The following is a 14,002-nucleotide window of genomic DNA, read 5'->3' as shown; positions in this document are numbered from 1 at the left end:
CTTTGTGACATTAATAATATAGTCAATCAATTATATTCAACCAAGAATGAGGCTATGCTAGAAAAGAAGAAAACGGACTCAAGAAGACCTTAAGTTTATCAAAAATAATATATGTAGAGACCATTCTAGCATAGTAAGTAAGAAGCATCGGGTCCAGACTGTGACCAACGTGATTTTTAATTTTTTTGACGTTTCCGACACGTATTTCGGCGTGTCAACGGCACCGATACGGAAGAGTTGAAGCTGTATCCGTGCTTCATAGCAGCCTATCAATAGCTTCAAAAACCATCCATTGTTTCCAAGGCCTAGATTGCTTGTTACACACACAACTTACTGCCACCATATAACCAGATTCAATAATTATAGCATTCCTAGTAACCCAAGGAAAAAATGAAAATGCCTTCAAAACAGTTTTAATAGCTAAATCTCTACAACATTTGATTCTGTTCACGGAGCGGACAATAGAATAAGCCTCGTATATCTCCCCTTGAATCCCTTAAGACCCCACCACATCCGGCAGGCTCTTGTTTTCCCCTTGCTGATCCATCCACATTGAATTTTAGAACATTATCAGCCGGACAAGACCACTCCACCCCTTTTCCTGGATTAAGCTTCATATGACCTATTCCCAACTGCCTGGGATTTAAACACCATTCAGCAAACTGCACCCTTCAATGGCTTTCACCCTAAAACGGAGACCTTTATTTAATGAGAAAAAGAATTCCTTCGCACCCCATTGAGAGCCGTCTCATTCCTAATCATCTTCAATGGCTGCTTAGAGGCCTTGACGAGAGCAAGTAAAACAGGCAGGCACCGTATACTGATGACTCACATATTTGTAACTAACTTTCATCTCTATTGACAAAGCATGCTCCCCGAAATTGATGTAACACTTAAATTGAACAGTTCTCACGTTCAATTCATTATGGTATTGAATATGAAACATCTTTGTGGATTTTTTTTCATTTTCTTGGCTGTGCTGGTGATCAAGAACAAGTTCGAGATCACTCAATTCTGAGCCATCAGTACTTGAATAAAGAAAGAAGAGAAAAACCAAAAGGATGAAGGGACCAATGAAGCTAATTGAAAGGGCTTGTTTAAAGGGATTGAACGGCATTACAAATCCTTGAAGCTAGAGGTGTTGGTTTTGAGGGATCACAGCGGTGTCAAGTGTGTTTCAATATTAATTGATTTTCTCGCAGTTATGTGTTTATAGAAACCAATCTTTGACGCAATTCTGCGTTATATTTAAGCTAAGATGACTTTTCTGGATTAAAGCAATTGAAGGAGGGACCTTGGTTGATGAATCGGTATAACATTTTAATTACAATGCATAAAATTAAAATACACACAAAAATAAATAAATAAAACTAACATATAACATTTTAATTTGAGGATTCAATTCATATTTATTTAAAATAAATAAATAAATATATATCATTACAGAAAGAATTTTCCAAAATTTTTGGGGCTTGGATACTGATATCGCCTTGACAATTGCCAAGAGGTGCTTAAAGACAAATATTTGTATTACTTAATAAGGAAGAAACGTTTGAACGTGGCTGACTAGAAGAATGAAGTGAAAATTCACCTGCCAATATGTGAAAAACCAAATGGCAGTCGAAAAATTAGGGTCTTGCACTATGTATTAATGCACTTGAACGATGTGGGGCATTTGCATGCAACCACCCTTTTTCTAATGAAAATTTTGAAAATATATTATATTACTTATCTAAAAAATATAAGTAGTAAAGAAATAAAGATTATTATTTTGGAATAATTTTTTTTAAAAAAAACAATAACATGTAAAGAATGGGCCATCCCATTAGTTTCTCTAAAACATATACATGATTTAGTTATAAATAAAAATGATCATTAACATATCATATAAATTACATCATGTTGTATTTACCACACGAAGTCATTTAAATTATATTTTAATCTATAATAATTATATCATATTACCATTAATCAGCTTTTGTATCTTTTATTTTTTATCATATCAATGATTTTTATAAAATGAATATCCATGTTTTACTTGGCATGGAAATTTAGAAAAATATCTTGACTTTAATGATTTTAATAGATAAAATTATTATACTATTGATAAACTATAGTTTTTAATGTTAAACAAAAAATAATTAAAAACAAATCCAAAATATTTAAAAAGTAATGATTGTTGGCATTAAAAAAATTAACATAATTTTGAGACAATGAAAATGGAAATTAAGTCGAAAAAAGGGAATGTGTTTTTAAATTATTTATTAATTTTGTTTATATTTTAGTAGTTCTAATGTGAAATTATTTTTTATCAATTATATCATATCTTTTACTTTTGTTTCTTTTTACTTTATAACTTCAAAATATGCAAAACCTTTTTCATCCATCTTTTATCTTGTTTCCCTTCTTTATTATATTTATTTCATTTAATAATGATGATTTAATTATTCTATAATATTTTTATTTATAATAAATTATATTATTTGAAAAATAGTGAAATTGATTTAAATAAAAATAAAAAAATTAATTTAAATAGTAAAGTAAAAATTCAAAGCTTTTTTTTTAATAATCTAACAAAAATGAAAGTTTGTCTACGGACAAATATCGGTAGTTTTGACATATAACCAAAAAAACAAAGGGATAAAATTTTTGAGTTTTTAGATTTATGATGTCAACTTTAAAGTCTTGATTATCTTAATCTATAAATCAATATATCGAAATAATTATACCACTGGAAAGAACATATTGTTATTATAAAAAACACACAAACATCAACTCAATCGGTCATTGGAAAGTGAATTTTCAATTACTCAAAAGTTGGATGTTTGAAATTATCAAATACAAAAAACTAGTTAATTTCAAAATTTTCATTCTCCTAAATTATTTAATTAAATGAAATGTGTCACATTATATTAAAAATGTATTAAGGAGTCCTTTTCAAGATATCCACAATTTCTATGAAATCTCACCTGAAGGTCATCAAAATTTTGAGAAGTTGAAAAGGTTTAAAACAAAATTGATTTTTGTAAAAAAATACTCAAAACATAGAAATTTCAAGAATTGAATCTTGTGGTAAGAAGGAAGGTTGAGTTACTGGGGGTTATCTTTTGTAATAATTGATTTTATCATTTACGAATTGTACTCTCTATTGCATCATGTTTCTAACGAAATCAAATCTGATTTAGCAAAAAAGATTACCTGGCTTTTTTAACTTTAAATGATCAGGGGCAGTAGGGCTTCGACCAGGATCACCAAAGTAAAACTAGCTGCCCCAATTCCCACCCTTTCCAATTTGTACATCATAGCAGTTGGATTGCTGAGTGAAAGTCCCAATACCTTTTAGGAACCCTGAGATTGTGGGATTCGTTAACAATTTGGAATATTTTAAAAGCAACAAGCTTTCCCGAAACCTTCGTTTGGGAAATGACTACTACCCAATTACGTTGAAGTATGCTCTACATATTCTGAGTTTAATCAAATTAATATATATAAAAATCTATATGTATAATTTGTATACCATTGATAAACTATAATTTTTAAATGTTAAACATAAAAATAATTATTATGTGATATACAGATGTTATATATATTAAAATAATTATAATTTTTGTTTTGTTTTAAATTAAAATTCGAAAATAAATAAATTTTTTAATTTTTTAAATTAAAATAAAATATTTCATATTTAATAATTTAAAATAAATAATTAAAATTTATATATTTAAAATAATTTTAATAAATGATCATCAATAAAATTTTAAATCAAAATTTTTTTTATTAAAGATGATAATTTTTAATAAATTAAAACAATCACTCGTTGATGTAGTTGTTCGTTGACAAAAGAGGAGGAAGATTGATCACGGAAAGCCTTTTGAGGCCAATGGCAAGGATGATCAAATGAGTTAAAGGGCACTATGATGTGGTTTAAACTAAAAAGCAGAGCTGTAATTTTTGTTGCTAGAGGGGAAGGACGATTGATCACGGAACCCAACTCTAGTTAAAGACCATGGGAATTAAGGGCGGGCTGTGGTCAGCGCGTGTGGGGCCCAGTCCCATCAAAACTTTTGAAAGCACCATGATGTGATCTAAACTAAAAGGCACTAGAGTTCAATCTGTCTGGCTAAAAAAGAAGTTTAAATTTGGAGACTGCACGTGGTGAATTATGTCCTAAATTAGGTTAGCATGAGTTATCAATCAAAAGAAAGGATTACATACTTATCAATTAATAAATTTAGTCATTTAAGACTTAAAATTTGACATGATTCGACTCTTTATTTGAGCGGACGTTTAAGGCCAATTGCATAAGCAACTGCCCCAAATATTTTTCTAACCCTTTAACATATATTATATATTATAATTATTTCATATAATAATTTAATTGATTCTCACATTAAATTTGTTTTGAAATGAAAATCCATGTTTAACTTGACCTGGAAATTCAGAAAAATATCTTGACTCTAATGATTTTAGTAGAAAAATTTTTTATACCATTGATAAACTAAAATTTTTTATGTTAAACAAAATATAATTAAAAACAAATCCGAAATATTTAAAAAGTAATGATTGTTGGCATTAAAAAAATTAACATAATTTTGAGAAAATAAAAATGAAAATTAAGTCGAAACATGTTTTTTAAATTTTTTATTAATTTTTGTTTATATTTTAGTAGTTCTAATATGAAATTATTATTTTTTATCAATTATATCATATCTTTTACTTTTTTCTTCTTTATAACTTCAAAATATGCAAAGCCGTTCTCATCCATCTTTTATCTTGTTTCCCTTCTTTATTATATTTATTTCATTTAATAATGATGAATTAATTGTTTTAAAATTATTTATTTATAATAAATTATATTATTCGAAAAATAGTAAAATTGGTTCTAATAAAAATAAATTAAATTAATTTAAATAGCAAAGTAAAACTTCAAAGCTTTTTTTTAAGCGTACTTTGTTAATCTAATAAAAATGAAAATCGTCTAGGGACGAATATAGGTAGTTTTGACATATTACCAAAAAAAGGGATAAAATTTTTGGAATTTTTTAGATATGCCTTTGGACATTTTTAGGAGATGCCTTAACTAAAATTTTGTTCTTTTCAAAAATATTAAAATAATTAATATTGTTAAAAATTATATGATCAAAACATCTGACACGCATATGATAAAATTTCTTTTTGATACATGAAAGTCAAAACATCTGACATATGTCATGGACTTAAAGAAGAGTCTTGAATCTCATATCGAACATAATAAGAGGGTCATTTGGATATAAAAAGGTTCACACTATTTCTGTCTTGTGAGGCGCCTTTTGTAAGATAAAACTGTGAGATTAAGGGGGTCAGAGTAGATAATACCTCACAAGGGTGTGAACTGTAGTGGTCAGACTGATCCGAGACATCAGATGAGTGGATGCCCGAGTCCCGGAGCCGCGCGGGTTCGGAGCTTAAGTCTTGACCTGTGACAAGTGGCATCAGAGCCAGCCCTAAGTCGTTCGATTCACGCCAAGCACCTCGAGGGAGGTAGGTAGGGTGATCAGCCTCCATAATGAAGGCGTCACGAGATTAGGTGCGAGAGAATGTCACGGATCTAAGGAAGAGTCATGAATATCACATCGAACATAATAGGAGGGTCATTAGAGTATAAAAGGATTCACATTATCTCTACTTTGTGAGGTGTCTTTTGTAGGATAAAACTGTGAGGTCAGGGGGATCAAAGCAGACAATACCTCATAAAAGTGTCAATTGTGGCGGTTAGATTGATCCGAGACACCGGAAGGGTGAATACTCGGATCTCGAAGCCGCACGAATTCGAAGCTTAAATCTCTACTCGTGACACACGCACATGATAAAAGTTTCTTTTTATGCATCAAAGTCAAAACATCTGACCAGCACATGTTAAGATTCCTTTGATGCATAATGTTACTCAATGCTGCTTAATTAATTTTTTGCAAAAATAAAATCATTTTCATTACAAAATGATATTTGTTTGTCAACAACAAACGAGACAAAATGGAAAAACAAACCGTATGTCCCTACCACTACCGCGTATGGAAAATTGATGCACAAAAAAGTTTGCCTTTTCCTTTTTCATGATAGCATGATGAAATTTAATTCACCAAAATATATTTTAATTGAGAAGAAAAGGTTCTTCCGAAAATTATGGAATATATATATATATATATATACACATATATATATATAAACAATTGCAATTGTTGTTGTTAAAAGGGAAGGAAGATTGATCATGGAACCCAACACGATCTACATAAATACCATAGGATTAGCTACATATCATTGTATACTTCATTTTACCCTAATTAATTATAATATTTTCATGAAATCAAACATTAATTAACTTATTAATTCCTCCTAAAACTACATGCACATGGATCTATTATGTTTGAGGAAAGTACGTGCATGCATGCATGCATGCTATTTTCATGTATAAAAAAGGTGACCCCCAAACTAAGTTGTTTAATTTGATAATTTTCAAAAATGCAGTGATCGAAGTGGGAATAGCAGTTAGATTATTAGTGGCTATAATGCTTTGAGACGTTTGCCACTTGTTTATAAGTAAATTTATAATTAACATCAGATATGCAAAGGGATAATTTGGCGTACAATTACTAGCAAGTCACCGAGAAGACTTTGGGTACTTGGAAGCTCCTCCTTTCCATATAAAATTAAATTAACCTTGGTAATTGGTCCTGTTGAAGGCCAAAAAATATAGACCAACCAATTATTCGGTCCGATCTTTGGCACGTGGCAATGCTGGGGGTGGGGGGGTAAAGCACTCAGACTCTTACTACCGTCGGCAATGGAAGACCAACTTTGTTTAATCTCCAAGAAACAGCTTCGCAGGACTGTAGTCATTATCTTTTACAGGTGAAAACCAAATCCTATGTTTACCACTATGACAACTACTATTTAGAATCCAAAGTCTAATACATATCCGATAACAATTACCCTTATTGTTATCTACTAAAGACATATAATTCATTTCAATAATTTGTTCATTGCTCAGATTTGAGTTGCATGGCTGCCCATCAAAGATCTTCCTCCCCTGCTCAAAGTTCATCATGCCTTCCTCGCCGAAATTCATCATGCCTAGTAAAATTAAAGAGAGTAAAAGATAAACTTCAATTGAATGCCATTATGTAATAGAAGAAATAGGAGACAATAAAATCATAAGAAAGTTATATACGTACCCAAGAGTACTGATTGACGGTAGTAAAATTAAATAATCTCGATTGCAACCTCTAGCAGAAAATATGCAATCCTGGAGCCCTCCAAATTTATCGAAACAAAAAGTTATTTCAAACAATTGCGTTACACGTCCACGGCCCTGATTGCATAGAAATTGAGGGGTTCGACCTATTATTTCCTCAATGCTATTTTTTATTTTTGTGAGTTCGCATGAAGGTATTTCTCCCGGGGAACATTCTGTTAAAAATAATTACTTAAATAAGTCATTGAGGAAGATAAATTAAAGAATATAATAAAATAAATCGATTAATTACCTCCATATTTCCTTAATATGTCAACAAGCTTTGCATATTTTTTGCTGAGATTGATGGCTTGTTCAAAGTAAGCTTGTGCACTCTTACCAGAGCAGTAACCATGTTTTTTCCATTGATATCTCCAAAAATTCAAATTACTATGTCCAATCTTCAAATCTGGCCACTCGCGATTTAACTTAAGTTGAAGATGTCGAGGTAACTATGAGAAAAAAAAATTACTAGATTAGAGATATAAGATATTAGAATGAAAAGATGAAGCAAATACAAGGAAAGTAATTAAGTCCATTTTACCTGATATTCTTCTAATCGTACTCCATCATCTCCACAATAAACTTTACATCTTCCGGTTTGAGTGTAGCAGTGGCGTAGGCCGTGTATCTTGAAGTAATTAAAAGGTATTTTTCCGCATCTATGAGGGTTTCTTATGTCGTTGCAAAAAGAAACCGGCCAGTGCAGCACCAGCTGTAGAGAATCATAGCCTGGGTTTCTGGCCTTGCTTAAACAAAGAAGAAGAATGAAGAGAAAAGCAGATTTTGTGAAAAATTTCAACATTTTTTAAAATGCGGTTGGAGACGGAGAGGCTAGTAGGTTTTAATTGCTGAATTCTTCGACTTGAAGTAACTTTAAGTCGTGACGGCCGCCGTGATTTTCGCCGGCTACGAACTCCGGCCGCCATCAACAGTGCCGGAAAATTCCAAAAAAATTCTCACGAACTTCTCTCGACCTCTTGAGCACAAATCTGACATCTTTTTCACAAAAAAAAAATCCCCACTTCCCTAGATCTACTCTCAAAGTTTCGGTGAAAAAAACATTTCTTTTATTGTTTGTGTGTTTTCTGGTTTATTTTTGTTGGATGTCTTTGTAGGTGTAATTTGACGTTGGTTTCTCGTTTCAGGGGATTGTTTTTGCTTTTTTTGTTATGTTTTTACAGATTTTTTTTTCGACAGAAGCTTTATTTATAGAGCTTGTATGGATTAAAATATTATATCTTCTATATTCCAATCCCAATTTTCAATTAAAAAATCACTTCTATCGTTTGTGATTGGCGACTTATTGGTTAGTTGTGGGCAACTAACGACGGTAATTTTGATTTTAAAAATTGTGCATTTAATGCAATCAGATATGAATGAAGAAAAATAAAAAAGGAAAAGGAAAGAAAGAAGAAAAGAAAAGAAGAAGACAAACGCAAAAAACGAAAAAAAAAAAAATAATAAATAAATAAGTGTTTACAACAAGCTTTCCCGAAACCTTCGTTTGGGAAATGACTACTACCCAATTACGTTGAAGTATGCTCTACATATTCTGAGTTTAATCAAATTAATATATATATATATATATAAATATATATGTATAATTTTTATACCATTGATAAACTATAGTTTCTAAATGTTATACACAAAATATTTATTGTGTGATATGCAGATGTTATATATATAAATATATATTTCAAAATAATTGTAGTTGTTGTTAAAAGGGAAGGAAGGTTGATCACGGAACCCACTCTAGCCAAAGACCGTGGGAACGTCCCATCAAAACTTTTGAAAGCCTTTGAGGTCGGTGGAAGGGAGGGACAATCAAATTACTTACAAAGGACCATGATGGGGTCCTAACTGAGGAGGACTTGAGCTCATGTCCGCCGCTTTCGTCTCAGTCCGACTTATCCAGAGCTTTCTTAAGTTCAATCCCATTACCACCATTCTGGAACTCTCTATAAGTTTCTCTTGCAAAATCCTTGAACTTAGCATAATCCTTGAACTTAGCATCAGATCACTTGGCATAAATTTATTTTTGTGGTCTGGTGCTTGGGTGAAGGTTTGATTTTTTTGCGCTGGTGCTCAAACCTTGGTCTTGATAGTGTTCACATGGAGTGCAACAAGTGCACATGGTGATATATGTGATAAATTAAGTTGGCATGAGTCTCAATCCAAAGAAAGAATTACATACTTATCAATTAATCAATTTGGTCATTTAAGACTTAAAATTTGACATGATTCGATTCTTTATTTGAGCGGATGTTTAAGGCCAATTGCATAAGCAACTGCCCCAAATATTTTTCTAATCCTTTAACATATATTATATATTATAATTATTTCATATAATAATTTAATTGATTCTTACATTAAATTTGTTTTGAAATGAATATCCATGTTTAACTTGGCCTGGAAATTTAGAAAAATATCTTGACTCCAATGATTTTAATAGACAAATTTTTTATACCATCGATAAACTATAATTTTTTATGTTAAACAAAAAATAATTAAAAATAAATCCAAAATATTTAAAAAGTAATGATTGTTGGCATTTAAAAAAATTAACATAATTTTGAGACAATAAAAATAGAAATTAAGTGGAAATATATATATATTTTTTTAATTTTTGTTTATATTTTAGTAGTTCTAATATGAAATTATTATTTTTTATCAATTATATCATATCTTTTACTTTTTTTCTTCTTTATAACTTCAGAATATGCAAAACCTTTCTAGTCCATCTTTTATCTTGTTTCCCTTCTTTATTATATTTATTCATTTAATAATGATGAGTTAATTATTTTGAAATTATTTATTTATAATAAATTATATTATTCGAAAAATAGTGAAATTGGTGCGAATAAAAATAAATTAAATTAATTTAAATAGTAAAGTAAAACTTCAAAGCATTTTTTTTTTTAAACCTACTTTGCTAATCTAATAAAAATGAAAATCGTATAGGGACGAATATAGGTAGTTTTGATATATTAACAAAAAGGGGCAAAATTTTTGGAATTTTTTAGATATGCCTTGGACTTTTTTAGGACAGGCCTTAATTAAAATTTTTTTCTTTTCAAAAATATTAAAATAATTAATATTTTTAAAAATTATATGATCAAAACATCTGACAGGCACATGAAAAAACTTCTTTTTGATACATGAAAGTTAAAACATCTGACACCCACATGGTAAAGTTTCTTTTTACATATGAAAGTCAAACACCCACGTGTTAAAAGATTCTTTTGACACATATGCGATACAATTACTCTCATGCTTGTATACTAGAGATAGGGATGGCCACGGGTCGGGTCGGGACGAGTTTTTGCTCGTTTCAAATTCGATCCGATTTTAAATATATAATATCTGAATTCGTATCTGATTCGATATTTTTTTCATTTTAAATATTCGAACTCGATCTGACTCGATATTGTATAAAATCAAATCCGACTCGATCTGACTCGAAATTAAAAAAATATTATTTTAAATATAAATATAAAATTAAATATATATAAAATATATATAATTAAATATAAAATTAAAAAAATAACTAAAAAATAATTTTTTTATATATATCGGATCGGATAGGGTCGAGTTTGCTTAAAACCCGACCCGAACCCGAAAATTTTTTTACTCTACCCGATCCGATACCCGATTTTCAAAAAAAAAAAATTAACCTTAAGAAGTCGGATCGAATCGAAACCCGACGGTTCGGGTGATTTTGCCCTCCCTAACTAGAGACATATAATTCATTTGAATAATTTGTTCATTGTTCAGATTTGAGTTGCGTGGCTGCCCATCAAGGATCTTCCTCCCCTGCTCAAAGTTCATCATGCCTTCCTCGCCGAAATTCATCATGCCTAGTAAAATTAAAGAGAGTAAAAGATAAACATTAATTAAATGCCGTTATGTAATAGAAGAAATAGGAGACATTAAAATCATAAGACAGTTATATACGTACCAAAGAGTCCTCCTTGATGGTAGTAAAATTAAATAATCTTGATAGCAACCTCTAGCATCATATCTGCAATCCTTGGACCTTCCAGATTTATCGAAACAAGATGTTATTTCAAACAATTGCGTTACACGTCCAGGGCCCTGATTGTATAGAAATTGAGGGGTTCGACCTATTATTTCTTCAATGCTACTTTTTATTTTTGTGAGTTTACGTGAAGGTATTTCTCCCGGGGAACATTCTGTTAAAAATAATTACTTAAGTCATTGAGGAAGATAAATTAAAGAATATGATGACATTGGCACCGGCTAGTGGCAGGGGGTTTTCAACTTCAATTGCAGGATCATGTACCTCACCAAACTTTTCTAAGCCTGCTTTGGGCAAATTTTCATTCTCTTCATCTGTAAGTCAGACAGTGTCAGAGGAACAGAGAGATATGAAGGAAGCACATCGTACTTAAATGCTTTAGAATCAGTGATGTTCAACTGTTTGGTAGAACCTATATTAGGGGAAACCTTTTCTGAAGGCAAATGCAGTTCAGGTTCCTCTCCAACTGCATTTAATGGTAGGATCTCTGATACGTCCTTCATAGTTGAATTAACATGACTGCTTGAAAGCATGCTACAGTTTTTGTCTTCATCCATTCTGTCAGAGCTGTTTGAAGCAAGATCCACATTGGGAAGAGAGTTATCTCTCTGTTCATTTAGATCTTCATCTTCGTCTAGGTCAGTAATCCTATTTTTTTATGAATGAAACCAATTTCCTTCTTTCTGCAATCTGCCATGGATACAGAAAATCAATAACACCATTTCGATTTCAATTCTCACAAATGAAAACAGCAAAATAAAGCGATTGTAGCTCTTGAAAGATAAGAACAAGAATAGACATGACAAATTTCCTCATTCATAAAGCTGGTTGAATTTTAACATAATTGCATGTGCTAAAAGGTTTTCATCACCAAAACCTAACACTTCCGTTATAGTAATTCTAAGAAGTTCAATGCTAGGAAAAAAAGAAACTTATTCTACAATAACATAACTGATTTGAGTAAAAAGATATCTCAGAGATTACGTATGAATGCAACTTTGCAAACCTAAAAGGGTGTAGAGGAAAAATTAGATATGAGATGGTAAGAAACCTTCATCAACAATGCGATTCCAATGGAATCCTCTCTCCTCTGTTCAGTTTTGAACTAATAACGCAAGAATGTTCTTATATACTCCATGAAAGCTGCTTATTGATTCAATGGAGTTTCATTGCAAGTTAGGTATAGAATTAAAAAGTTGCTAATTCCAGAAGGATTCATAGCCACAATTCCCTTGTCCGATTTTTCTTTATCTTTATCTGCTGCAAACTATTACACTTGCAAAGTTCACATTTAAGAAAGAAATAAAGAAACAATCACAACATAGAAAATAAAACAATTATACATTAAAAATACATTTTCAACCCAATGGCAACATTTATAAAGAAAAACACAAAATTATATTCCAAAAGAAACATTCTCAATGAAAAGCATAACCCTTACAATCCAAAACCAAGATTCTGACACAAAATAAAAACTATGACAAAAGATACCTGTTGAAGTACGTCTCTCTGCATTGCAAGAGCCTTCTTGCTCTTCTCAATTGTAGCCTGAAGTGTATCCTGAGTCATAACCAGCGCCACTTACACCATCCACAGAACCAGCTATTCTGATAGGCTTAAACCTCCAGAGTTGCCCTTCGTTATAGAACAGAGAAACCCCACATGTTGAAGCATTCAAAACAGCAAAATTTTTAGTTTTCCCTAGCCTAGAAGTTGAGAAAGTGAAAACAGGACTACTTTCTACGTTTCTTTCAATGACAAAAGGGGAGGAAGCACCAAGGGAAGCCATTTCCCAGTGCTAGAAACTATGTCTTAAACTAAACCAACAAATCAGAAATAGGTGTTTTCTTTAGCAATTACAAGATAATTTGGGAAATGGGAATTAACGGCAAAATCAAGAAAAATGTCTTTTGCTTTAACAAAAAAGAGAAAAGATTTTACTGAAAGAATGAGAATAAGAATTTAAGAAAAGTTATAGTTTTTTTTTTTTTAATTAAAGATGATAGAAAAACCATGGAAAGAACAGGAAAATCTGCGAGTAGAGTTTTCAAGTGGGTCCAAGGAAATGGGAAACCATAGAGGATTTTTTTTTTTTTTTTTGTAATTTGAGGTTCAAATTGGCTGAGAATTTGGGAACAGAAATTGGAGAGTATTATAGTCTATAGAGATCATGTCTTTGGATGGCTAGCCTAGTGGCCGTTGGGCTTTTAAGAGTTCCTCTTCGTCTTTTTACTTCGGCTTTAATTAATAGGAGGATAGAAATGACTAAAGCATAAAAAATTTGTTAATTTAATAATTAAGTTATAAAATAAAAATTAATTATAAATTTTAATATTAGATTAATAAATTTTTTATTTTTACTTTTTTATTCATTCTTTCTATTTGTCTTTTCGATTTTCTAAAGAAAAGTATCAATGTCCATGACAAAATAATAGGGTCAGTTTTCACAAGAATTTAAAACGTGGGAGAGAAAGATGGACTCACTTTATATCAATTTATATGTCATTAAATTTCACTATTAAAAATTATGAATTTGAAAAAATTTATATGAATTATATCTATTTAATTAGATAAGTATTTTAATAAAAGATTCAAAAGTAAATTAAAAATTTCAAAACAAACTTTGGAAGACAAAAAGGCATGGTGAAAGTTTAATAAGAGCTTTTTGTCCAATTCAACTTGAAAATTTGTCCGAT

General features: G+C 30.8%; 1 protein-coding gene and 1 long non-coding RNA gene across 3 annotated transcripts; both read right to left on the bottom strand.

Annotated features, from left to right (window-relative positions):
- Window positions 1–6,622: 6,622 nt before the first annotated feature.
- Window positions 6,623–8,449, bottom strand: LOC111316305 (ribonuclease S-7-like). Its single transcript, XM_089753871.1, has 4 exons — window positions 7,809–8,449; window positions 7,518–7,716; window positions 7,206–7,440; window positions 6,623–7,104 (listed from the first exon to the last, which is right to left on the bottom strand). The coding sequence occupies exons 1-4, from the start codon at window positions 8,067–8,069 to the stop codon at window positions 7,065–7,067; spliced, it is 735 nt and encodes a 244-aa protein (XP_089609997.1). The 5' UTR covers window positions 8,070–8,449; the 3' UTR covers window positions 6,623–7,064.
- Window positions 8,450–10,399: 1,950 nt separating this feature from the next.
- LOC149511846 (uncharacterized) lies at window positions 10,400–13,572 on the bottom strand. Of its 2 annotated transcripts, XR_016333355.1 has the most exons (4): window positions 12,798–13,572; window positions 11,735–11,996; window positions 11,226–11,620; window positions 10,400–11,124 (listed from the first exon to the last, which is right to left on the bottom strand). It is a non-coding gene; the product is annotated as an uncharacterized LOC149511846 (long non-coding RNA). The 2 variants fall into 2 exon arrangements; XR_016333354.1 differs by having other exon boundaries at window positions 11,226–11,996.
- Window positions 13,573–14,002: the final 430 nt, after the last annotated feature.

Source organism: Durio zibethinus, chromosome 24 (genome assembly GCF_047325235.1).
Source record: "Durio zibethinus cultivar Kanyao isolate XHJ-2024 chromosome 24, ASM4732523v1, whole genome shotgun sequence".
Lineage (NCBI taxonomy): Eukaryota > Viridiplantae > Streptophyta > Magnoliopsida > Malvales > Malvaceae > Durio > Durio zibethinus.
Note: the sequence above shows the minus strand (reverse complement) of the source record. Positions and strands in the feature narration are given on the sequence as shown.

What these genes read in the sequence shown, in the direction of transcription:
- LOC111316305 (XM_089753871.1), bottom strand. Translation starts at nt 8,069, where the DNA reads ATGTTGAAATTTTTCACAAAATCTGCTTTTCTCTTCATTCTTCTTCTT. An exon ending in TACGATTAGAAGAATATCAG is followed by an intron (nt 7,717 to 7,808) that starts GTAAAATGGACT and finishes TTTTTCTCATAG; the next exon opens with TTACCTCGACATCTTCAACT. An exon ending in CATATTAAGGAAATATGGAG is followed by an intron (nt 7,441 to 7,517) that starts GTAATTAATCGA and finishes TATTTTTAACAG; the next exon opens with AATGTTCCCCGGGAGAAATA.